Source organism: Bos indicus, chromosome 13 (genome assembly GCF_029378745.1).
Source record: "Bos indicus isolate NIAB-ARS_2022 breed Sahiwal x Tharparkar chromosome 13, NIAB-ARS_B.indTharparkar_mat_pri_1.0, whole genome shotgun sequence".
NCBI classification, from domain to species: Eukaryota; Metazoa; Chordata; class Mammalia; order Artiodactyla; family Bovidae; genus Bos; species Bos indicus.
The window spans coordinates 65776781-65803472 of NC_091772.1; the positions used below are offsets into that span (position 1 = coordinate 65776781).

At 40.9% G+C, this 26692-nt stretch overlaps 1 protein-coding gene across 8 annotated transcripts in view; it reads right to left on the reverse strand.

Moving 5' to 3' along the window:
• Positions 1-26692, reverse strand: part of NDRG3 (NDRG family member 3) — a 63259-nt gene that overhangs the window by 17320 nt on the left and 19247 nt on the right. For 4 of the 8 annotated variants that reach the window (XM_019972365.2, XM_070801617.1, XM_019972364.2 and 1 more), the window contains exons 3-9: positions 23041-23076; positions 11515-11620; positions 10385-10505; positions 8523-8585; positions 7222-7282; positions 6139-6225; positions 4391-4447 (exon numbers count right to left, since the gene is read on the reverse strand). In XM_019972365.2, the coding sequence (XP_019827924.1) occupies positions 4391-4447; positions 6139-6225; positions 7222-7282; positions 8523-8585; positions 10385-10505; positions 11515-11620; positions 23041-23076 (531 nt within the window). Of the gene's footprint in view, positions 1-4390; positions 4448-6138; positions 6226-7221; positions 7283-8522; positions 8586-10384; positions 10506-11514; positions 11621-16575; positions 17283-17362; positions 17455-23040; positions 23077-26692 lie in introns of those variants that run through there. The other 4 variants (XM_070801618.1, XM_019972363.2, XM_070801621.1 and 1 more) reach the window with 3 other exon arrangements.

Sequence of the window (26692 nt, forward strand, 5' to 3'; positions counted from 1 at the left end):
ACCATTCCTCCCATGAACAGGCGTCTCTTAGGTGTGCTGGTGGGGGCTCAACTAAGTCCTCAGTTTCTTCAGTGTCCACATTCCCTTGGACTAAGAGTCGTTCAGTAGCTAAGTCGTATCCAACTCTTTGCAACCCCACGCACTGCAGCACACCAAGCTTCCCTGTCCTTCACTACCTCTCGGAGTTTGCCCAAATTCATGTCCGTTGAGTTGGTGATTCCATCCAACCATCATATTCTCTGTCCCCACCCCCCGCTTCTCCTCCCCTCAGCCTAGGAGTAGCTGCTGTTTTTCTACCTGCTACTTTTGGACACCTCAAAGTCCTTTTTCACCTCCTGAAGAAGTAAGCCACCTTCTACTAATTGATATATTACATGAAATTTTCTCTACTCAAAGCATGTAGCTTCTGTCCCCTGACTGGACCCTGGAAAAGCCCATAAGATGGAGAAAGTGTGACCTGAAGGAGGCTGAGATGAGTGTCACCAGATCTTCTGTATGGCAAGTCTTGATTCTTGTGCTTAAATATTTTTAAAAGGCAGAACAGGAGCGTCCTTGGCAGTCCAGTTTAAGCCTGTGTTTTCACTGTAGGGGTGAGAGTTCAATCCCTGAACAAAAGCCCCTCGTGCAGTGCAGCAAAAAGAAAAAATAAATAAAAAAAGGCTGTGCTCCTGCCACTATCACCCTACAGTGTCCCCCTGGAATCCTTTATTTAAAAATTCTAACACTGTCACTTGGTAAAGGAGAAATGTACAGAAAAAGAAATCTGTCACGGCTCAGCTCTGAATAACATTTACATGCTAGTATAAATGCTGAAAATTTATCTAATCCAAAGCATGTTATATTGGAAGGATGGAGTAGTAGAGAACATAAACGAGGGTCATGGCATGGGTGTATGTGTGAATATGAGAAATCATCTTTCATAATGGAATGCCAAAGATAATGCCTACAACTGAAAAACCAACAGGTGGAAATACATGTATGTTTAGAGAGATAGAGGCAAGGACACATGGACATTTATGTCCAAAAAGACACATGAAAGAATGTTCACGGAAGAAAAGTTTTTTCTTCAATCGAAGAAAAGCTATGACCAACCTAGACAGCATATTAAAAAGCAGAGACATTACTTTGCTGACAAAAGTCCGTCTAGTCAAAGCTATGGTTTTTCCAATAGTCATGTATGGATGTGAGAGCTGGACCATAAAGAAAGCTGAGCACCGAAGAATGGATGCTTTGGAACCAGGGTGTTGGAGAAGCCTCTTGAGAGCCCCTTGGACTGCAAGGAGATCAAACCAGTCAATCCTAAAGGAAATCAGTCCTGAATATTCATTAGAGGGACTGATGCTGAAGCTGAAATTCCAACACTTTGGCCACCTGATGTAAAGAACTGAGTCACTGGAAAAAACCCTGATTCTGGGAAAGACTGAAGGCACAAGGAGAAGGGGACAACAGAGGATGAGATGGTTGTATGGCATCACTGACTCGATGGACATGAGTTTGAGAAATCTCTGGGAGTTGATGAAGGATAGGGAAGCCTGGCATGTTGCAGTCCATGGGGTCGCAAACAGTCAGACATGACTGAGCGACTGAACTGAACTGACTGAAGACTGTCCACAGAAGCTTTATTCATAATAGCAAAACAAAAGCAAAATATTGGAAATAACCCAAGTGCTCATAGGAACATTCATGACATATAACAATGGACTGCTACACAGAATCTAAGAATGAACTACTGATACATAGGAAGACAAGTTCGAATCTCAAAGACTATACTGAGCAAAAGAAGCTGGGCCCATTAGAGTGTACACTATGTAATTACATTTATATGAAGTTCAAGAACAGGCAAGATAATCTATAGAGGTAACAGAACAGTGAATACTTGTTTGGGGAGGGGAATTAGTGATTAGGAAAGGGCACGAGGGAACCTTCTTGAGATGACAGAAATGTTCCCCATCTTGATTCGGTGGCGGTCACATGAGAGAATGGGCTTCCCAGGTGGTGCTAGTGGTAAAGAACCTGCCTGCCAACGCAGGAGACACAAGGGATTCGGATTCAGTCCCTGGTCAGGAAGATTCCCTGGAGAAGGGAATGGCAACCCACTCCAGTATTCTTGCCTGGAGACTCCCATGGACAGAGGAGCCTGCCAGGCTCCATAGGGTCACAAAGAGTCAGACGTGACTAAAGTGACTTAGGATGGACAGACATGAGTATATGTATATAAGGTCACTGAGATGTATTTATGATTTGTGTCCTTTATTATATATAAATAATACCTTAATTAATGAGGCAAAACCCAAAGAATCTGCTAAAAGATTTAAAGTGGTTACCTCTAAGAGGCAGAAATGGGGTGAGTAACAGATTCTTTGTATTAAGCCCTGCAGAACTCCTCTGCTCTAAAATGTATGTGAGGACTTCCCTGGGGGCACAACTGATAAGAATCTGCCTGCCAATGCAGAGGACACGGGTTTGATCCCTGGTCTGGGAAGATGCCACATGCTGCAAAACTAAGCCTGTGTGCTTCAACTACTGAAGCCCATGCTTCAGCAAGAGAATCCACCACAATGAGAAGCCCGTGCACCACATCAAACTAGCTCCCGCTCACTGTAACCAGAGAAAGCCCGCACAAAGCAACAGAGACCCAGCACGGCCAAAAATAAATAAAATTTTTTAAATGTTAAAAATATATATATGTGAATTTGTAATTTTGCTGAAATACAATCTCAATGAAAGAAAAAACTATGGACTTTGGAGTGAGCCTGATTTGGATTCAGATCACTTGCTAGCTGGACAACTGTAGCAAGTTATGTTCCCTCTCTGGCCCTCAGTTTTTCCATAAGTTTAATAGAACCACGTGAAAAAAATAACTGAGTTTGTGCCTAAAAGGTACTTGTCAAAGTACTTTAAACAGAATGAGTACTCAGTAAATGTTAATTTTCTCCACAGTGACCATTTTCCTTTAATACACAGGCGACAGTTGAGCATGCATTACTCCTACTTAGAGTTTTCACCCCAACTCCAGACACCTCACAGCTCTCCATGCTCATTGCTCATTCATTCCCTCCCTCCTTCATAGGTCACCTGTGATGCTGTCATTTATAGCAAGAAATATATACTTGGTCTTCACCCCCCTCCTGGCACAGAGCTTTGTAAAACCTTGCGATGAGACTGATAAAGAATCTTTTTTTGGTTAATGATGGGATTTTAGGAAAGCCCCTAAGTAACTTCTACATGGAACCAGTCCCTGTGAGTAGCGGGCTGGAACTTTCAACCCTACCCTGCCCTTCTCTCCGGGGTTGGGGGGGTAAAGAAGGTGAATATTGAATTGACTGCCACATAATCACGTGTCTGTAACAAAGACGCCATAACGCCCCAAAAGACAGGTGTGGGAGGGCCTCCAGGTTGGGGAGTGCATGGCCACTCTGGGAGACTAGGGCATTCCAGAGGACAGGGGAGCTCCCTGCCCCTTTCCATACAACTGCTCTGTGCATCTCTCTCACTCAGCTGTTCCTGAGTTAGGTCCTTTTATAATAAGCCAGTCTGGTAAATATAGTGTTTCTCTGTGAGCAGCTCTAGAGAACAAATTGGACCCAAGGAGGGGGCTATTGGAACCTCTGATCTATAGCTGGTTGGTCAGAAGCACAGGTGACCACCTGGAGTGGCTGAAGTCGGGGGAGGGCGAGCAGTGGTGGTGGCTCAGTGACTGGCACTCAGCTCTAATCTGCGGGATCTGACCAATACTCAGGTAGACCGTGTCATCGAGCTGAGCTACAGGACATCCAGCTGGTGTCTGAGAATTCTTTGGTAATGTAAGAAAAAACACACTGTAATTGGGACAGGAATTCTCTGTTACTCAACTTTCTCTCTGAAAAGAGGACTGGGGTCCTGACCTCTTTCACCTAACAGCTATCCACATAATTGTTATTTCCTCTATAGACTTCAGTTTCTTTACCAGAAAGACATGGGATTTGAACAAAAGGTTCTTTTAGCACTAACATTTGTGGTGTCTTTTGGTTTGTTTTTTATTTTCTCTGAAATCTCTATTTCTGTGCAACCCTTCTTTCCAGACCTCATCCTGGCTCTAAAGAAGCTTGGTGAGGCACGTGATGTCGTCAAACAGAAACAGATGGCATGCGGCTTACAGGGAACGGGTTGGGGGCGGGGTGGGAGCTACCTTCTCTCATCTCTCTAAACGCCAAGAGCCGGGTGGCACTGAGTTAATGCCCTCCCCTAAGACTGGCCTTTGGTGGGCGACATGTGCATCTCCCACGGCACTGAAAGTGTTAACCCACTGGAATCAAGTGAGTTCCAGGGAACCCTTTCTTTCCTGAGGTGAATAAGACTTTACACAAAAGCCAATAAACACACCCCTCTCCTGGCTGGAACAGGCGCTTACCTGCCCAAAGTGATGAGACAAAATAATGTCCACAACGTTGGTTGTCAAGCCTGAGAGCTAAAAAGATAAAAACTTTGTGTCAAGAGAGTGAGCATGGGTAAAATTTTATCAATCTGTCCACTTTATTAGTGCACTTCCTTATAAATATGCTAAGCTTAAAAACACAAAAAACACAACTCAGTGTCACACATTTTTGTGAGATGGTGGTCCCAAGAAATCTGAGAACAAGAAAGAAGTCAGGAAAAAACAAAACCTTCCTTCTAGGGTAATAATATGGCCCACTTTGAAATAGGTGGCTAGAAGAAATGCTGGCTGTTACTTCTTTGAGAACGTGGGACTCAGAGCTCACTGCTATAGCTACTTAATTTCTACCTGTGTTTCTGCATTTACACTGGGTTTATGCTTAATAAGATAGACTTACAACTACTCCCAAGTCATCCAAAAGAAAAAGCAATTTTTTTTTCTTTCCTCTAGTTTTTGCTATCTTCATTTCAAGGAGTGGGAGGAAACTGCTATGTTTACAGAATGTTCTGGCGTTTTGAAAGCTTTTCTTTTAATTTTCCCCACGTCAAAGCTATGCACATCACCGTCTAATAAAAGCATCAATCTGTGTAGATCTGCAGCCTGTTAGTCTATTTTCAGAAAAATTTCCAACTCACATTATGTTGCTGATTTCCCTTAAACCTTCTCTGTTGATTTTAAGCTCAGTTCCTACTGTGGACTTGGCGCAGAGGTAAAGTACTGAGTTGGGGGTGGAGATGGAGAAGATGAGATAAGGCAGACAGACGCGGATATGGGTGAAGCAGGATCAGGTAGTCCCGGAAAGATGGAGTAAGAAAGAAGCCCAGAAATCTTCACCTGGGTTATCAATGATCCACAGGTTGTAAATTAAAGATAATTACAACTAAAAACCTATTTCATTTCATCATTTAATAACCTATTTAATATTCATCACGTTATTAAGAGTGTTCATTTAAGTTTTAGTGTACCCACATACTAGATAGGAATTAGAACAAATTTGAAGTCAGCTGTAAGAAAGAATTTCCATAATATCTGGCAAAAGCAATGTTAATGTATTTCATCCAAAGCTAGGAAATACATCATTTCTCTGGAAGTTAAAGGTGGGGAAGAATAGATAAACTTTTCAGAATCTGGTCTGCTGGTAGATGGAACAGCTTAATATTTTAAAATAACTATAAAAGCAAAGCAAAATTAGGAAAATATAGAATATATAAAATAAAAATAAGAATTGTCTTTAATGCTACCAACCAAAGATGTAACTATTAGTAGCATTTTCCTTCTTTTCTTATGCATATATGTATTTTTAAAAATTTTATTGTTTCTTAAGCATGAGAATTTTCTCATTTCCCTAAACAACAAAAAAACCCATAATTTTTCAGTTGCATAGTATTCCATTCATGACTGAGACTCACAGACAATGATGAATGAAAGAAACAAGATATGAAAGAACACACCTTCCATTATTCTGAATATACAAAATCAATCTATGGTGACAGAAACCAGAATAATGGTTCCTTTTTGGGAAAGGGAGGAAGCATTAAGAGCAGAGTTGGAAATATTCTGTATATTGACTGAGTACACGGTGATTACATGTGTAAATATTCATATCAAGCTGTATACTTAAGACTTCTTGCCCTTAACTGTATGAATGAAAAAATAAAAAAAAACAGATAAGCCATTTTGAGAAGGGACTAAGGGATGAGCCAATGGATACTGTTTGGTCTTACTTTGGAAGCTGCCCAGTCAATCCAGCCTTTAGCACAAGGGTCAACGTTAATGAGCACAAGACCTTCCACAAGCTCTGGGTGATTGAGCTGAAACGAGACAAAGACAACAGCATGAGAGCCCCATTCTCAGCTTCTTCTAAAACTACTGGAGTGTAGTTAGTCAACTCTTCCTAGGCATGGATGTCTCAGATTTTTAAAAAAGGTCAGAGAGGTACTAGGGAGGATATTTAGAAAAACAGCTCCATAAATCTAACTCAGCATGTAGAAAAACCAGCTTCCTAAACTGCCATCAAATGACCTTGCCTTGCAAGGATCTATGGGGGAGATGGTTTTTATTTCCACAGCAGAGGACGTCCACAGCTATCTCCACAGCTGTTTAGCTCAGGGTGGGTCTACCCTCCTGGGCAGTACCCTTGGGACTACATGACATAAGGGGCTGTTAAAGCTTAGACTGTCCTCAATAGCAACTTCTTGTTTTGTTACCACATGAAGAGGTAATACCACCCTCAGAAGATTGTCCTATCACCCAGGAGGCATTTGGGAAAAATCAGTAAGAACATTTCTTTGTAAACTAAAAACTTCCCAGCTTACTTTTTCCCCTCTGATTATGCTCACTATAGAAAATGTGATAAAACAGAAATAATGAAGAGCACAAAAAAAATCTCATTATTATCTAATTACACATCATCAATCTTAGCATTTTGGTATGTTTTCTTCCAGTTCTTTCCTATGCCTATGACAAACTTTTACCTGCATCTGTATTCTAACCTCTTTGTTAAGGTTATAATATATGTGAATTATGTATCATAAGCTCGTCTTATAAAATTTTAATGGCTGTAAGAAATTCCACTTTAAATGTTCTCTGAGAGTTATTTTTTATTGATGATATCCTGCCCGCATCTCTTATTTTTTTAGGTGCTAGAAGTACAAAGCAAGGCTTTATACAAACTAGTATCTGTGGACACAATTTATAGAAAAACAGACATAAGATCCATGACAGTTCCTTCTCATTTAACACAGCAGTAAGAGCTGTGACCTAGGCAGTGCCTTAAGGGTGTTGAGACTAATCCTCCATGTACTTACTGCAAATCTGCTGAGGATGTAAGCTCCAGCTCCAACCCCAATCCCAATGATGCTTTTCAGACTGTAAATGGAACACATCAATATGAATAGGGTTAACTCGTTTGAAGGGAGCATGGCATAATGGGAAAAATACAACTGGATTCAAATCTGGTTCTGATGCTTACTAGATGGAGAATTTGGTTAGGTTTCATTAACTTCCCAAGCCTGGGTTCCCTATCTATAAAACAAGGATATGATGACTTCTAAGTTGATTTTAAAGATTATGTGAAGTATGACTAAAACATGGGAGTCATCCTTGACAGCTCACTCTCCTATCACCTCCACACCCAACCCATCAGCAAGTCCTATAGTCACCTTCACAGTCCTTCCATCTGCCTTCTCCTCCATTCCATCCTCTGGGAGGCATCTAGTGCCAAGCTATCAACATCACTTGCCTGATTGTTGTAATAGTTTAACTGGTCCCCTGCTTTTTCTCTTTTACCCCTCTTTAAACCTGTGGAGATTCTCTCCACAGCTAATCTTTTTTTTTTTTTTAAAGGTTCCTTTTGGCAGTGTTTAATTTATTTATCTTTGGCTGTGCCATGCAGCACGCAGGATCTTAAGTTTCATGACGAGGGATCGAACCCATGCCCCTAGTGTTGGAGGCATGGAATCTTAACCACTGGATTGCTAGGGAAGTCTTTAGAGTAATTAAAAGAAAAATGCAAACAGCTTTATTGATGTGCAGTTTACATATCTAGAGTGACCATTTTAAAAGACTAAATCAGATACACTCCCCTGCATAAAACTCTTCAGTGTTTTTCTTTGCCTTTTGAATAAAATCCCGAAGTCTCACCTGATCTGTCAGATCTGTGTAATCTGGTTCTTGTTTTAGTTCTCAAATATCACCTTATGCTTTTCTCCCACTTGTTCACTTGGGTCAGGCCTTTTGGACATATTCCTTCCGTCTGGAATCCTCTTGTCCTGGCTCTCTATTTAGGTAACTCCTTTTTACCCTCCAGGTCTTAACCTAAAGGACTCCTTAGAGAGGTATTCCTCAGTTAGCCATATTTGGTAGAGCCTGCTTTTATTCTCTATCACACATCCCTACTGATTTCTTCTACAGCAATGTAAGCCGTGACTATTTGTTTGTTTCCCTGTTGTTAATTATTTTCCATATCAAAATGTAAGCTTCACACTCCATAAGGGTAGTGACCATACTGTTTTGATTACCATCATAGCACCCAGATCAGACACATAGCAAAAAAAAGTGTTTTTTTGAAAAACAAAAACCACATGGAAGAACTACAGAATGAACTCACTTTAAGTGGGTGAGAACAGGAGGCAGCATTTCGGCCAGCTCATCCATGGTTGGGTACTGGTACCTGAAATCCAGAAGGATACCTCCTGAATTGGAATGCACTCAACAATTCCCAATTACTAGAACAATTAGAAAAGTACAGAGTTCTTGAAAGTGAAAGTCGCTCAGTCGTGTCCAACTCTTTGAGACCCCATGGACTAGTCCATGGAATTCTCCAGGCCAGAATACCGGAGTGGGTAGCCTTTCCCTTCTCCAGGGGATATTCCCAATCCAGGGATCAAATCTTGGTCTCCTGCATTGCAGGCGGACTCGTTACCAGCTGAGCCACAAGGGAAGCCTGCAGAGTTCTTAGGTATTTCTGATCCCCAAATAACTACTTCAATTGGGGTTCAGGTTCAGTAAACTTCTACCAGTTAAGAGTCAACTCAGGAAGTGGCTTTTGGCTTGCTGCTTATGTTTAGGCAGCTAAGCGCAATAGTAAACAAACATTTACTGGGCCTAGGGCGCTTGGTCACAAATCCTGGGCTCTTATCATGAAGGCTGATTTGTTTCACTTAGGCATAGAATAACCCAGCTACTTTATTATTTGCTTTTGAATGTGGTTCCTGATCTAAGTCACTGGATCCTAAGATGGTCAAGCAAGCCCAAAACTGACTCAGACCAAGAATCCAAGAAAAGTAGGGAGTGTCCACATAAACTGCAGCATCAAAAATGAAAGAGATCTTAAGACAGCTTCCTACATATGTGGCAGTTCTGCTCTACATTTGACAGAGATGTCAGCCTGCCTCTGCTTGAAACACTTCAAGCACTGGCATGCTTTTGAACCATTTGTGCATAAAACAGAAAAAAGGAACTGTGTCTAAATTTTGCTGGATATAAACTGGTCACTGGCCAGTTTGTGTTTAAGGGACAGAAATGGCTTGGACATAGTGAATAACAGATTCTGGAGCCAGACTGCCTGCGTTAAAATCCCAGCTCTGCTACTTATTTGTTATGTAGGCTTGGACAAAGTACATAATATCTTTGGACCTTAGTATCCTCACCTGTAAAATGGGAATAATAGTAAACCTATCCCATAGGGTTTTAAGCATTAAATGGGTTAAGAATGTAACGCAATGTTCAAGATTACTGTCTTGAGTACGGTGTAAATGTTAGCTGCTATTTGTCTGCAACGGTCTACTTCACAGCAATCACTGGCAAAGGCAGCTCTGAAGATAAGCAAAGAGGGGAAGGATGAGCATTCCACAGCTTGTGGTTTCACTCCTCCCCCAAGGTCTCCTCCATAATTACACTGTCCAGGGAAGAGTCAGGGAGACTGGAGCTCCGCCACGCAAAGCAGATGTGGCTGAGAGCTCCACGTGCATGTTTGGTCAAACGCACGTCTACCTGACGCTGCAGCTTCTCTGAATAAATGATTACACTGATATTCAAATTCCTGTCACCGGACTGAAGATCAGGCTGGCGAGGTGCTCTCAGGAAGCTCAGAGAAATCTGAGTTTTGGGTCTAAAGGGAGTTGCGAGTTCCACGAGGGAGAAAAATGACAGGTTTAAAACAGATGAAGAAAGGGACAGACAGAAGACAGTAAGAAGTGGGTGTTCCAGACATGACTGTCTTGTGATTGGCTCCCATTTATGGAGGGCCAATCCTGGATATGGGAAAACATACAGTCTTCCTGAATAGACTGTCCATGACAGTTCTCCCAGGGTGAGGAGAGAAAGCAACTGGACGGCTGGTTGACAAGGTTGACACAACCTGCAGGCTGTGCTAAAACCAGCTTGGAGGGAAGCACATGGCTAGTGCTCCCACTGGAGCTTTGCTCTCCGAGTGCCTGTTTTCCAGAAGGGTCTTGCTTGTGGCCTTACCCAGTTGGGAAGGAGGGTGCACCTTCCTGCTGGCCTGGGGCATCCACATGACAGACAGCAAAGTGCTGGGTGATCTCCTGCATGTCCTCAAAGTTAAAGAACGCATTGAAACAGGATTTGTCTGTAACAACAAAACATTCGAAAGTCACAAGCTCTTCATTTCGTCTCACTTTTCCTCTATTCAATCAATTCCATATCATCGTCCTCTCTTACTCCTTTTAAATCACTATTTCACTAGAATCAAGTATCTGAACAACTGTCTGACTCAAGCTGCCCTAAAGGCTGACTACCAGACGTCTCAACGGCTTGAAAAGAACATTTAATTAGTCCTCAATTCTACAGAACATCTACAGAGTAGAAGCCAATCCTGGTGTTTCACAAAACAATCTTATACCCATAACACTGTCATTTTTCATGTATCTTATTCCCTACCTGATACAGAGATACTGACCATATCCCAGGAGGCCTGGCTAAAGTGAGTTTCTTGTTGCTTACATTCACCATGTGGAAAACTTCTCACATGGCAAAACTGCTAAGGTGCAGGGAGGGTTACTGCTTCAACTTCTACTGCTTAAATTCCTTTTCAAAAGCTCCAGCACTAGATTGTAACTTCAAATGCAGGTCACCTCTGATAGCCAGAGGAGTGTGAAAGAAACACATGTAATGCAGATTCCGTGGACCCGGGGCTAGGGCCAGAATCTTATGTTACCACCTAGAAAGGTCCATTTAGAGTCATCAGGGAAAGGCTATAGCAAGGATACTTCTACTAACTCATTGAAGGGCTCATAACAAAGTTAAGCTCAAATTCTGAATTTTCTAATCTGAAATATGAAAAAACCCAGAGTATTAATTAAAAAAACAAACAACTGACTTCAACTATCATATAATCTTCAGCCCTTTAGCAGATGTGACACAAAATGAGATAAAATCCCAGTATTCCCCAAAATGCACTTAGCTGCATACTTCCCAGGAACTTCAATTCTGCCATTAACACAAGTAGCAACGAGGATAAGGCAGAGAGGAGAAAACCTATGTTCTATTAGAATACTGGGGTTTCTTCTGTGTTTTTAAAAAATATACAAAGATTATGTGTTATAACAAAAAGGAACGGTATAAAATCAAATACATACGATTGAGGCCAATGTCATGGTATGTTAGAATGACCGGTCTGTTTCCCTTCGGCAGGCCTCTGATAGTGACGTGGACCATACCGTGAGCTGTTTCTATGTCATGTTCCTGTAACAAGAGAACGTAAAGGTCTCAGCAAGGGCAGGATGCACTGCCCAGGCTGCTGAAGTTTCACGATACCTGAATTCACCACTATTTCCCACTAGCTGGGGCAGGACACATCACTGAACCATAAGCCTACTAGAGAGATGCTATGTTACATAGGATAGTCCTATTTTTTAATTCCTTCCAGATAAACAGACAAACAAATGAAGAAAAAATGCACCTTATCTACAAAGCTCACTTTCTTAAGTGGGGGAAGCCAGGGTATCTGCTGAGAATATATTCACAACTGGCTATGGTGAGATCAGCAAGTTGAATAAGAAGCCAGGAAAGACCTGGAGAAAGGTAAGTGAAGGAAGCAGAAGATATGAAGAAGCTGCTAGGTAAAAAGGCAGAGGTTTCAGATCCTCTAAATGCATGTGCAGCAACTGATAAATTCAGTAGCACCTATGAGTGTGACTATCTCAAATCTCTCCCGTTCCCTGGGAGTTGCCCTTCTGTGCCATCCATACAGCACAGGGAAGGCTCTTGGCCACCTGGCTTGCAGACTGTAACCTTATGGTTATGGTTCACTGGAGTCCGGTGAACATTTGGTCCATGCTAAGCCCTTTCTTAAGAATGTGTAATTGGGACTAAGAGATTCCATCCTTAGTTTGGTTCTTCTCTTGAAAAGAGAAGTAAACTTGGGAGCTTATAATAAGCATTTCTACTGCTCTGATTACTGATTCCAACTGTGTATAATAAGCGTTTCTACTGTTCTGATTCCTGATTCCAACTGTGTATGCCATTAAGTTCTGAGACATCTCCGGACTGCCTCTGGTTTAAGCTATTTGGGTGGGTTTGTTCCTTGTATCCCGAAGGATCATATCCAAGGCAATGAGTAAAATTTAAGATGTAGTCAGAGCACAGCTCAGTTCAGTCAGTTAAGTTCAGTCGCTCAGTTGTGTCCGACTCTTTGCGACCCCATGAATAGCAGCACACCAGGCCTCCCTGTCCATCACAAACTCCTGGAGTTCACTCAGACTCACGTCCATCGAGTCAGTGATGCCACCAAGCCATCTCATCCTCTGTCGTCCCCTTCTCCTCCTGCCCCCAATCCCTCCCAGCATTAGAATCTTTTCCAATAAGTCAACTTTCACATGAGGTGGCCAAAGTACTGGAGTTTCAGCTTTAACATCATTCCCTCCAAAGAAATCCCAGGGCTGATCTCCTTCAGAATGGACTGGTTGGATCTCCTTGCAGTCCAAGGGACTCTCAAGAGTCTTCTCCAACACCACGGTTCAAAAGCATCAATTTTTCGGCGCTCAGCCTTCTTCACAGTCCAACTCTCACATCCATACATGACCACTGGAAAAACCATAGCCTTGACTAGACGGACCTTTGTTGGCAAAGTAATGTCTCTGCTTTTCAATATGCTATCTAGGTTGGTCATGACTTTCCTTCCAAGGAGTAAGCGTCTTTTAATTTCATGGCTGCAGTCACCATCTGCAGTGATTTTGGAGCCCCCAAAAATAAAGTCTGACACTGTTTTCACTGTTTCCCCATCTATTTCCCATGAAGTGATGCACTCAATATGCCAGCAAATTTGTAAAACTCAGCAGTGGCCACAGGACTGGAAAAGGTCAGTTTTCATTCCAACCCCAAAGAAAGGCAATGCCAAAGAATGCTCAAACTACCGCACAATTGCACTCATCTCACGTGCTAGTAAAGTAATGCTCAAAATTCTCCAAGCCAGGCTTCAGCAATACGTGAACCGTGAACTTCCTGATGTTTAAGCTGGTTTTAGAAAAGGCAGAGGAACCAGAGATCAAATTGCCAATATCCGCTGGATCATGGAAAAAGCAAGAGAGTTCCAGAAAAACATCTATTTCTGCTTTATTAACTATGCCAAAGCCTTTGACTGTGTGGATCACAATAAACTGTGGGAAATTCTGAAAGAGATGGGAATACCAGACCACCTGACCTGCCTCTTGAGAAACCTGTATGCAGGTCAGGAAACAATAGTTAGAACTGGACATGGAACAACAGACTGGTTCCAGATAGGAAAAGGAGTACGTCAAGGCTGTATATTATCACCCTGCTTATTTAACTTATATTCAGAGTACATCATGAGAAATGCTGGACTGGAAGAAACACAAGCGGGAATCAAGATTGCCGGGAGAAATATCAATAACCTCAGATATGCAGATGACACCACCCTTATGGCAGAAAGTGAAGAGGAACTAAAAAGCCTTTTGATGAAAGTGAAAGTGGAGAGTGAAAAAGTTGGCTTAAAGCTCAACATTCAGAAAACAAAGATCATGGCATCCGGTCCCATCACTTCATGGAAATAGATGGGGAAACAGTGGAAACAGTGTCAGACTAAGCCAGGACAAGATGCAGTCAGAGGTGCTGGGATAGTGCTAAGAGTGACTGGGTGGAAAATAAAGACTCTGTAGGAAAAGTAACTGAAATTTATTCTAGTCTTCTTCAATGTCTATGTTTCTTAAAAATACATTATCATGCCTAGCCTACTGAATTTTGCTGACAAAGTCTTTACCTATCTCAGTAAGTCTTACAGTAGATGAAATAAACTGTGAGTAAGAATCCCAACAAAGGCAAAGGTCTTCCAACCTAACAATAAACCTCAACAGAGCCTTGGTTTCTTCACTCATGTACGGCAGAGACCAATCTTACACTAGTTGAACATCAGTGCATCTCAAATTATAGGTCCCAGGCTGGAGCAGATATCTCTATCAAATCAAACCACAGATGACTCAGTATTTCTGCTCTTCTCTATTACTGCTTGCTACCTCCTATTCAAAGGCTTAAAAAAGGGAAACAAGAAATGAAGGAGAGAATCAGGTCCTGTGAACTGGTTATGAAATTAAGTATAGGGTTTAGATGGAGGAACATAGAGACACAAATTCCTGTTGCTGTATGAGCATTTCTTGTGTGGTAAATGTCAGACTTCCTGGGAAAGGGAATGACAACTCACTCCAGTATTCTCACCTGGAGAATTCCATGGACAAAGGAACCTGGTGGGCTACAGTCCATGGGGTCACATACAATCAGACATGACTGAGAGACTAACACACAGTGTCAGACTTAGTGAGGAACCTCTCCACCAGGCTCATTCACTAAACAACTATGCATCTACTGAACTCCTACTACCAGACCCTGGGCTGAGCTCTGGGCACAAAACAGTGAGTAAGAGAGGCGTGACCCCTGCTCTCACAGAGATTATGCTCTACATGCTACTGCTGCTGCTGCTAAGTCACTTCAGTCGTGTCTGACTCTGTGTGACCCCACAGACGGCAGCCCACCAGGCTCCCCCGTCCCTGGGTTTCTCCAGGCAAGAACACTGGAGTGGGTTGCCATTTCCTTCTCCAATGCATGAAACTGAAAAGGGAAAGTGAAGTCACTCAGTTGTGTCCGACCCTAAGCGACCCCATGGACTGCAGCCCACAAGGCCCCTCCGTCCATGCGATTTTCCAGGCAAGAGTACTGGAGTGGGGTGCCAGTGCCTCGGAGGCAGACAAAAAAACCAACCAACCAACCAACCATAACAACAGCTTGTGATCAGTACTGTGAAAGAAATAAATAGGATGCTCTTAAAGAAAATCAACGAGGAAGATATTAACTCTATTAGCAGACAGAAAAGTGCAAATTAAATTCAATAAGATGTAATTTCATATATACCAGAATGGCAAAAAAATTTAAGTCATATAATGCTGTCAGCCAAGGTGTAGAGAAACAAGAACTTTCATACACTGTTGGTAGGCAGTAACCAAGAACAGCTACTCTGGAGAATAATTTGGTAATTTCGAGCAAAGTTAAGCAATGTGTACCCTACAGCAGTTTTACTTTTACGTATAATCTAAGGCAATTCTCAAACATACTCAAACACACAAAAAGATATGCAGATATATATATATGTATATGTACATATATACATACACACTGCAGCCTTATTTATAACATCAAAAAACTGAAAGCAGCATATAAACAGTCATGTATAAGGAAATTGAAAATGGAATTATGACATATTCACATAATGAGATACAGATAAAAATGAATGAACTAGAACTATAAGCATTAATACACAGAGAAAATCTTGAAAAAACAATGCTGAATAGAAGCACAGAAGGATTTGTATATGACATATGATTTACATATGCAGATTTCTTTAAAAAGCAACATTGCATAGACTGCATATGTTTATATACATATATTTAAAGTGCAAAAACTTGGAGAAGGAACATACATTAACTTTAGACTTGATTCCTTCTGGGCAGTGACCTATTCTGAAAGTGAATTTAAGGAGGCTTTGACCTCTGTCATGTCTTACTTCTGGAGAAAGAGTAAAGAGAGAGGGAGAAGCCAGCCTCTGCCAGAGGAGTGACACGACAGGAGAATCCAAACTGAAGAGAATGGGCAACAACCAGTCATCCAACAATCTAGTTGCTGGAGCCTTCTTTCTGTCATATCCAAGCCTTTAGTACAGTCTTGCTTAAGTATTCCAGCTTGGTCTCAGCTATGTTGAGAAATGAGTAAAAAACAATTTATACTTTGGCCCTGGGGGTTAGCAGGACCTCCCAAGATCTGATAATTAATGGGGATAGTGTGTGCAGGAAAGGCGGGAGGTGGGTGTGGAGTGAAGGGGTGGGGGATAGCAAGCTGTCAGGGAAGTTCAGATGATATGAAAAGGGAGCTATAACAGATGGGGCAAAACAGGACACATTAAAAGCAGACAAGGCAATAGGGCAAAGTAATTACTCTTGTCACCATTTCATAATCTGGATGAAATTCAGAGTTAAAGTTGACTCGCAAAATTTCAACTTTTGAGGGAGATCTCAGCCCCTATCTCCTGGGCTCTATCTGTCAATCTTGTTGCCCCACTGGAGCAACCCTTGGTTACCAGTATCTCATAGGGTTACTCTTCATTTTCAAAGAAATATGGAAAGAAAGGAGACACTCACCTCCATGTGGACCCGTAAATATATCCTTTGTGACCTTCTGTGGGAATGGCTTGAACAAGTCTCTGCCTGGAGCTGAGTGTGCAGAGACTCTGGCTGTGGAGCTGATACAATGGTCAGGCAGGGGTGGTGCTGTGCCACCTTTCCACTTTAGTCAACTATCACCCGGTGCACAGGCTGTTTCTCTAGTGACCCCGCCACTCGCCCCAGCATTCTAGAGGGTGTGACTGCACAATAGAGTGCCTAGTAGGCTCTGGTCATAGATCTCCCCAGCACTCTGATTACTTACCACCTCCAAGGCTATGCACCTCTTAAGTATGATCTCTTATTCTCCAGGCTTATAAAACAGCCTGAGATTATACTGGTCCCCAACACACTTCTCCATCCTGGGCTGCCTCTCCCTCTTAATCAAAGATGTAGATAGATTATCTTTTTAAGACTTTAATAAGAGTTTAGGTTATTACCATTAATTGATAATAACCAATATTCACCTATTTTTCTAAGTCCTTTTCCTTCAGCTCAATGTGCTATCACCAGTTATACAATCTGACGTGTTATACCTCTCTGAGAATTTAAATTTTGACCACATCATGCCTGTTAGTGCTGCTGCTTCTCCCTGGCCAGTCTGAAACAGTTTAGGCAAACTTGTAGGACAACATACTTCTAGAAATATCAACATTCATATTAGTATGAATTTTATTCTGTTTCTAATAAGCAGACCTCTCTACGATCCCTGGGTGTAGTTTTTGTTATTTATTACAAAGGAAATTTTAATATAATACCCCATTACCTTATCCTGGATAGTGGTATAAAGTTCATTTGCATGACTTCATTTAATCCCATAGTAAAAGAATCTGTCTCCACAATTATTCAGCCTTCTGCCTACAAGTAAATGACATTTTCCTTTTTAAAGTTCTGTAATATGTTTTCCCTAATTTCAGCCTCAGTTCTCTCCCCTTTTACCTCTCACATCCTTCAGCCTAGTTAACTCAACATTCTTTCAGACGTCTACTTTTATTTTCCAGCTACCCACACTCTCAGAACTCTCACAAATCATGCTCTTCATTTGAAAGCTCTTTTTGCAATATGTCAAGATAAAATCTGTCTTTTCCTATCTTTTTCAAAGCCAAATCCAATATCTTCTTCAAACAGCCTTGGTAAACAATGAGGAAAAAGAGACTGAATGACTAACCTACATGCAATATAGCCCAGAACACCTTCAGAATGTGGACTGTCTAGTCCAGACAGGAAGAGGAACGGATTTGGCCAATTCAAACACCCCAATCTTTGGCCACGGTAGCAGTCCAAGTTTGAGAGTGTGACCCCCACACACATGACCCATGCCGAACCAACAAGACTCCTCCCCTGGCCTTTTCTATCAAGTTATAGGTAAAGATATTCTCTCAGCAGTGAGGCTGCTAAGCTGAAAGGACATGAATTTGGGGCTTTGGTAGCCATCAGGCCCATGCTGTGACACAGCTTGTCAGAGAAATAGTGACAGGGAAAGGGAACTGAGATTGGGGGTGGTGATACAAAGGCCTTAGAATCTATAAGGTTCTTTTTTCTCTGCAAATGAAAATAAAGTCAACTATATTCTTAGAACTTAATAATCAATTTCTCCTTTACCCGCCCCCCCCCAAATCAGCAAAATCAAACCAACACAGCAGTAATTAACACAACATTGTAAATAAACTATACTTCAATTAAAAAAAAACCAAACCAAAAGGGGGCAGGTGTGCATCGTGAGGGGAGGACCTGTGAACAGAGGCCATCAGAAAGGAAAGGCACAAAGCGGAAGCATGGGTGGGTCAGCAACAATCCTAGTTTTCCAGGGAGTGGGTGAGTAAATAATGGGAAACAGTGGGACAGAGGCTGAAAGGGGGACTGGGGCCACATTCACGTCCTTTAAGGCAAGGGGAGGAGCATGGAACTGGTCAAGCTCCCTAACAGACTATAGCAGGTGGCCGAACCCCAGTTCTTTCCAAATACTTCTTTTCTGCGGAAGCAACTTCCAGTTATTTACTTCACTTAATTCTTATTTTGTAATAGTGCCCATTTACCAAGTGATGTGCGAGAGTTTAAAGCTGTTTAAATCCCTTTAGAAGAGGCAGTCACATATATACATCCTTACAGTAGGGTTCTATAAGTCAGTCCTCCAAAGAACTACTGCCATTAAACAGCCAGCATGAAACCACCCAGCCCTCAGCCAGGTCTGGAATTCTTATCCTAGGAATATGAACTCCACTCTTGTGAGTGCACTCCATTATCAGCATCTTCTACAGGAATATATATCCTGGAAGATAGCAGCTTTTCACTCTCCATTAATATTTATTGAGTGCCCCTCTGATGGAAGTGGAAGGCAAACTGACAAGATATGCCAAGAGCCTTAAGTGTGTTCATTCCAAGATCCATTTAAAGAAATAATCCAACGTGTATACAAAATTTATGCAGAAAATGTTCAATGAACTGAACAAATTATAATAACTGAACATACTATAAGGAATCTAATTTCCAAAAATAATGGAATAGTTAAGTCATGGGATAGCTATACGAGGATATAACAGTCAGCCATTAGAGTTTTTTTTTTTTCTTTTTGGCTGTGCCATGTGGCTTGCAGGAACTTAGTTCCCTGACCAGGGATTAAACACAGGCCCACGTAATGAAAGTGCCATGTCCTAACCACTGGACTGCCAGGGAATTCCCCATTAAAGACTGTTTTTATGAGAGTTTAAAAATGGAAATGGGATTGTGTTCTAATATTAAGTCAGAAAAGGAAATATATAACTGTACATCCAGTATGACCAATCAAATAAACTTTAAAATTAAAAAAAACTATACACACACAAACATAGCTCAAACTAAACAGCAACATGGCTGTCCCTGGGCTCTAGGCTTCTGAGCTTTTCTCTGCTACTTCTTAACTCTCTGTGCTCTCCAACTCTTCAACTATGAGCATGTACTCTTTTGATAACCAGAATACAAAAGTGAAAACTGGGAAGAAATAAAATACAGCTATCTCTAGGTAACAGGATTATAGGTACCCTTTAGTTTTACACTTTTCTGAATTTTCCAAATTTGATTATACACAAGAATTGTTTTTAAACATACAGCATGTTTACTCATGTGATATGCACACATTACACTACACATGAAGTTTTAGAAATATGTGAGAAATAATGATGATGATATTTATACAAACATAGTGATTACAACTTCATAATAAGTGTGTGTGAAGGTGTGGAAATGTCCATGGAGAGAGTTGTTTAAAAATGAAAAACAGTTTTGTGTACTTTTTTGTAAAATTAAACATTGATTCCGCCCGCAACATTTTATCATGAGAACTTTCAACCATACACCTAAGCTGAAAGAATTTACAGTGAACATCTGTATACCCACAACCTGGATTCTACCATTAATATTTTGCTATACTCAATTATCACACATCTATCCAGCCTTATATCCATCTTACTAATCCCTTTTGTAAAGTTGAGGTATAGTTGATTTACAATATTAGTTTCAGGTGTACACCATAGTGATCCAAAATTCTTACAGATTATATTCCATTTAAAATTTTTATAAAATACTGGCTATATTTTCTGTGCTCTCTAGTATATCCTCGTAGCTTATTTATCTTATATATAGTAAGATATATAAATCTGTGCCTCTTGATTTCCTAGTATAATTATTTTTGAAGGCAATATATCACATGCACAAAGAAGCTACTGTATTTGTCTTAGTTCTACTTTCAAATTTTTAAACATTCTCACAAGCAGAAGACAATTAAGCAGCACCAAAGTAGATAATTAACAATAAGTCTGTTGATTCACTGTTTCAACTGGAAATAGGTTTTCTCCTTTCACATCAATTCCAAGCACTGTTACCGCTAATCACCCCTCCTCTCTTTACTGAGATCTCAATATAACTGCTATTTGCCTCAGGGGAGCTGTATAGTACCGAAGTCACTAGGACAATCAAAGAACCAAAAGAAATGGTACGATTTTAATTATATTTTCAATTACTGGGGGGAGGGGAAACATGTAGTTGGATTAGTACAGAAAACAGAGGAAGAAAAGACAGTTCAGATTGAAGTTATTTGATGCTAAGATAACTTCCTGGAGTATCATCAAATTCAGTAAAGGTTTTTCTAAGGCAAGATAGAGACCAGAGGAACTTGCTTCATCAGCTAGTCCCATGCCACGGTTATGCTAAAGAACAACACTGATGCCAAGGCTGAATGTAGCAATGCTGGCTTTAGATTTGTTCTGCTTTGTCTCCTAAGAATGCCCAGTGGTTTCCAAAAAGCCTTCAGGTATACTGCGCCACTCTACAGATGCTTCACGTCACAGTTCCTACCTCCGAGGCCTCCTACCACCTGTAGCCAAACTCCTGACCCAGACACCCCTAGTCTCCAGAACACCACAGAAGCCTTTACCAAAGAGGTGAGAATGAAGTACATTCATGAGTGCTGAGGAGAAAAAAAGAAGGGCCTCTGACTTTTTCTTCTTTAGAACACAGAGAACCTGTACATTCATAACCACTGACAGTGACATACACTTGCCATCCTTCTATTTGTATCAGAACTGAACTAAAAGTTACATTTAATGAGGCCAGAACACACTGTTATATTAAAGCTTCACCCAAAATACAAAGAATTTTTGTCAGACTATTTTTAAGCCTTAGTATTAAAAAATAGTTGATAATATAACTTCTAAAACTCAATTTCATTTATATCTAAGTATATTTATATGTGAGAAAAATCCTAAAGGATATACACCAAAATATTAACAGTGATGAATAACAAGTGCTTTTTATTTCTTTACTTTTTGGTATTTTTATATCTGTTTTGCCATAAGCGCACAATTTTTTAATATTCTGATTTAGCGGCATGTCCAATTTGATGAAAATAAATGCTTTCACATATTAAAAGTAGGAAAATATAAACTACTTCTGGAATTTTTCACCTTGAATTTTACTATTACCCTCTCTCAAATGAGCTCCTTCTAGGTAAATTATATCAAATATTAAGAGTAATGCAGTTAAATTAGTTCAACCTAGGATCTAAAGCATAACTGAAGTTAGATCAAAAGATCAAATTAAAAACAACTAAACCAAAACTTGACTGCCACCATTTACCAAGAAAATAATATAGCTTCTTGTTTTTGAGTAAGGAGTTTATAACAAATGATTTCCTAACAGCAGCAGGCTGAGTATGTGGTATACATAAAGTATACCGGTCATAATAAGAAGTGTTTAGCACTGGGAGTTAAAAATCTGTAATAATGCTATGAGCCTGCCCCTTCCAAAGTGAGTCTCAGTCTCATCTGTCTTGCCAAGGAAGCTCAGCTTTATACACAGCTCAACTCCCTGCCACCTCTCAGCTCTGGACATTGCTAGGTGAGAAAGAATGGGCGATGGGTTTAGAACAAAGTGAGGTTTTCAACTTCAATTCCACCCATGGCAAGTTATGAAACCTGATTCTTAATTTCCTCATCTCTGATAAAAACCACCTTGTAATATTGCTCCAAGGATTAGAGAAATGTACGTTTAGAATCTATAGTAGGTACCTAATAAATTAATATGATATAACTGGGTTGCCTATGAGACAGATGTTAGCTTCTCCTTTTGATGTTAATGCTAACATGGAGAGATTCCACTGTACTTAACATAGAATGCGTACCTGAAAATAATGATGTGCCTGTGGCTGTGCGAGCTGGCTGAATCCCAGACACAGGGAAGATGCCTTCCCTGCACCCTCCACTCCTACTTAGTACCCTTGGAGTCTCCTTCGTGTTGCCTCTGACAGCCACTTACCACATCTACCCCAAAAGTAGGAGAGTCAGGCTGTATGGGTTTGTAAGGTATCCATTTCCCTGCATTAATTCTTTCTTCCCATTTCTTTCAGGGCCAGCCAACAGATAAAAGTAGGAAGATGGAACTGCTAGTTTACTTTATGGATTTTCAAATTAGCAACAGAGCAACAGGCAAAAAGCAGTCTAAGATGAACTACCATTTAGGAAAATACTAACGAGTCAAGTTGAATTTTGTGTTTCCAGAGATACAGCCAAGAGACATCTGCTTTTTGTATTAAAATCACTAAATCTTTCTTTTAGAACAGGTTTTGTTGTTAGTAAAGTCTCCCCTCCAAATTGACCACCCCCAACCTTCTCTGCTGTGAGGTGACAACCATATGGCACTCGTGATTACGGTTTCAAATACCAATCTGAGGAAAGGAGATCTTAATTGTAAAAAGACACCACCCAATAGCCTACAAAAATAGGGACCTGGCAAGCAATTTTTGAACACAATAGCAAATCATTTTAAATAAACTTGATCCAGTGTTCAAAAGAACACGAAGGAATCGTGATCAGCTATGAAGAGAGATCCACCTCTACAAGACCACCAGCACAGGGAGGAAAGCACTGCAGAGATCCTGTACACAGCCCTCCTTGGTGCTTGTACAGTCCTTACCTGACAGTCAAAGTCCTGGAAGTTTCGTGTACCATTCTGTCAACAGAAGGCAGAAAACACAGTCAGTTTCCCCGTGTGGACTCCCCCATGTGCAGCAAATTCAGTTCACAGTGACAGCAGCGCATGTGCAGCCTCCTGGTTGCCATAAAACTAAAATGGTTCTCATCAACAGGCTTCAGAGGCAACGACGTCAGTAAAAGGGGAGTCTTTAGTGATGGGGTTACACTTTGGCAGGCTTCCCGTGAAGATGAAGGAAAAGAGTCTGGTTTCCTAGTAAAGCTTGTAACTTGTCTCCCTACCTAAGGAGAGCAGGGAGAGCTTGTGGGAAGAGAGAAAACATGGATCAGAGTCTGAGAATACATTCACAATCCACACAGGAGGTACCTGGGAGGCAAGGAGCTAGAGGCCAACTCTGACAGGAGCCAGTGTGCTCAGGACAAGGAAGCAAAGAAAGGATGAAGACAAGAACAAAGATACAGATGGGTCAAGAACGAAAGATCTGAAATCTAACAAGGAAGAAAGGCAGTGTCAGTGAAGAAGGGAAACAGATAAAACGCAGTTCCTCATACACTGGTCTATCTTAGGAAACTGCTAACAGGATAAAGGACAAATCACTGAATTGTTTAAAAAGTAGGACATAGTCAAAAGATCCAAGAAGAATTCACAAGCATCTAAGAGGAGACTATATCATAGTAAGGTTGGATTGCCAAAAAAAAAAAATCAATGGTAATGACTCAAGAGGCATTTCTGTAAAATTTCAGATGCCAGAGGTGCAAGAGTATGACATAAGAGTATAAAAAGGGTAAATGAGTGATGTCTTTGGGAGAAAAAAAAACCTTCTGACTCATAAAGTAAAAGCTCCTCCCAAGCCTCATTACCCTCATTATTCAGAAACTGTTATATCCATCCACCCTCCAGAAGGCGTGGAGCTATAATGATAAAAAAGCTTTGGATAAAGCACCTTATCCAAAGCTGCCCCTTCAGAGAAGATCGAGGTCTCTGATGCCAAGGGAGTACTAAGCAATCCCCTCTCTCGTCAAGAAGATCCTCTTAGAAACAGTTCTGTGTCCCACCACTCGCACTGCTGGCAGGACAGAACAGAGGTTAAAAGCACAGCCCAGCGCAGTAAAGAAAAAGCAACAACAAAAGCCACCCAAAGAAATAAACTGTCCTCCCCTGAGAGGAACTAGCGGAGGCAGCTGGGATGATGCACAGCACTCTTTAATACGGCAGCTAATAGCCACAGCTGCCAATTTAAACTAAAATTTAAAATTCAGTCTCACTGTCACATTAGCTGCATTTCAGGTGCTCAGCACACACATGTGGCCAGTGGCTACTGTATTACTGGGCCGTGCAGACACAGAACATTTCCTTTGACTGCAGAAACTTCTAGTGGACAGGGCTGATCTAGAGAGCTTTTGAGGGAATAAGATTATGGATGAGCAGCTCTTATCTCTCTACAGGTGGCAGTAAAGTCACAACAGATTACCAATCAGAGAGACTACTGATGACACTGAGAAGAGAAGAGAGTGGTGGAGACAGCTAGTCTGAGGTATTAGTCCCAGAATGAAACCAAGTTCACAAAATAAAGTTTGATGCAGTCACAGCAAGGAGAAACAACTACAATGCCATGCAGATAGCACATTCCCAAGGAATGCTGCCACTGGTAAGAAGGATCAATAGTGTTCCACGGCCCCACTGGCCCCACACAACTGCTGAGAACTCCTTCCGAGAAGTCATTGTACTTAATTTCTAGTTTGACTGTGAGAAGCAGAAGGGAGGGCCGTTCTCATGGACGAGGGTAGATTGTTGTAGTAGGATATAAATGACCAGCCAGTGAGCCCCAGTCCGATTCAACTTGCACCCTCCACCACATTCAGCAGGGGGCCAGGGGTAAGTCAGGTACTTGATGGATATTTATAAAAGGAATAAGCCAATGTAATAAAATTAAATACAAGTTTCTGTTAAGATTTTGGGTCAAAAACAACAGAAAAATTCCACTGCATCCCAGTCATTAAATAAAAATATAGACTACAAAATAGTCGTCAAAGTTTGACCTCAACTACATTAAAATATGCACCAAAAGAGACTAGAAGAAAAATACCAAAACATTAACAATAGCAACTATTTCAGAATAGAAAGATTATGGGCGATTACACTTTTCTTGAAACTTTTCTACAATAAGCATGTACTTCACTTTTTGCAATGGAAAAAAAAAAGATTTGATGTGGAATAAAAAATATGTAACTTAGTATTTTGTAAAATATGATTTAAAGATTCATTTAATCTTTTGAGGAATAATCTATAATGATATCAAAACAGACCATATTAGAGCTTCAATCTTACTGGGCTCCCAGAGATTCCCTTAAGAGATTATTTAGAAAGCTTAGGGAGTATCCCTCCAGTCTGAACTAAAATCTTGGTCCTGGAACACAGACACACAAATTCTGATGAGCAATTTGAGAAGCAGCTGTTGCCGTATGCATGAATTCCTTTCTTCACTATCTTGTGATCACAGTCAAGAAGCATTTTGTGAGGCTGAAGCTTGAGATGAGCATAAAGGGAAATGCCAAAAAGTAGAAAGATGCAATTCTCTCCTGAAACCAAATGATATTTGTTGAGAACCTAGCAAGAATACGGTTGCACATTCTTTATGCAATGTTCACCTCTCAAAGAAAAGATACTAGTAATCAGAGGAAGACTAACACTTGTTTTCTTGGCTTTTTTTTTTTTTAAAGATGTCAGATCCTCTTGGAGTCTGGCTTCAGGCTTCATGAGTGATCAAGCATCTTGGAGAAAGGATATGACTGGGTCAGTCTGACCGTGTTTGGTGCCCAGACTTTCTGAGCCAAGATCATTAGCTGGTCCCAAATGATCTGAGTGTGGTCAACCAAAGCCAAACTCTCTGAACTCATTAAAAATTCAATACTGCTCACTAGATAGATTCTGGAAGGGGAAAGACCCCTGGGACACTTCCCTGGGGATTTATTTGTCTCTGATATTTGTAGTGCAGGGTTCCACTCCAACAAAACTTTCAGAAGTTTCAGGCTCTGGGTGCTTTCTTTTTATTTTCTGTCCCATTTGAATATAGCATTAATTCCATGTTCAGAGAGATTTTTGCACTAAGCAGACTTAAGCTGCAGAAAGGGATTCAAGATAATAAATGAAAACAATAGAATAATGTAGGGTAAGAGGAAAAAAAAGGAAAAATCAAGGAAAAAGAGAAATCATAACTGAAAGTTGCAGTCAAGGTAGAAGCCAGCTAAGGGGCATGTTTCTTGGTGGAGACTCTAGGCCAAGTGAAGAAGGTAAATGAAGGAGCTCAAGAAAGTAAATTTTAAAAAAGTAATTCTCAGTTCAAGCCTGGAGAATAGGCAAAAAGCAACTGAGAATCTATCAGTGTATGAAGAGAAGTATGAGAGAAAGGGGGAAGGCAAGGAGAAAAATTTAAAAATCAAGTAACTGCTGGACAGTTATAGAAATATAACTGGACAGAAGAGAAACATAATTTCCCACTATGAGATCTGGTCAAGATCAGCATATAGTTTCAAGAGACAGAAAGCAACAGATAGAACAGAAAGACAGACCTTAGAACCAACTACCAACAGGAGGAGATTTGGGGCAAATCTGTGTGTTTGGTGACCTTGATGTG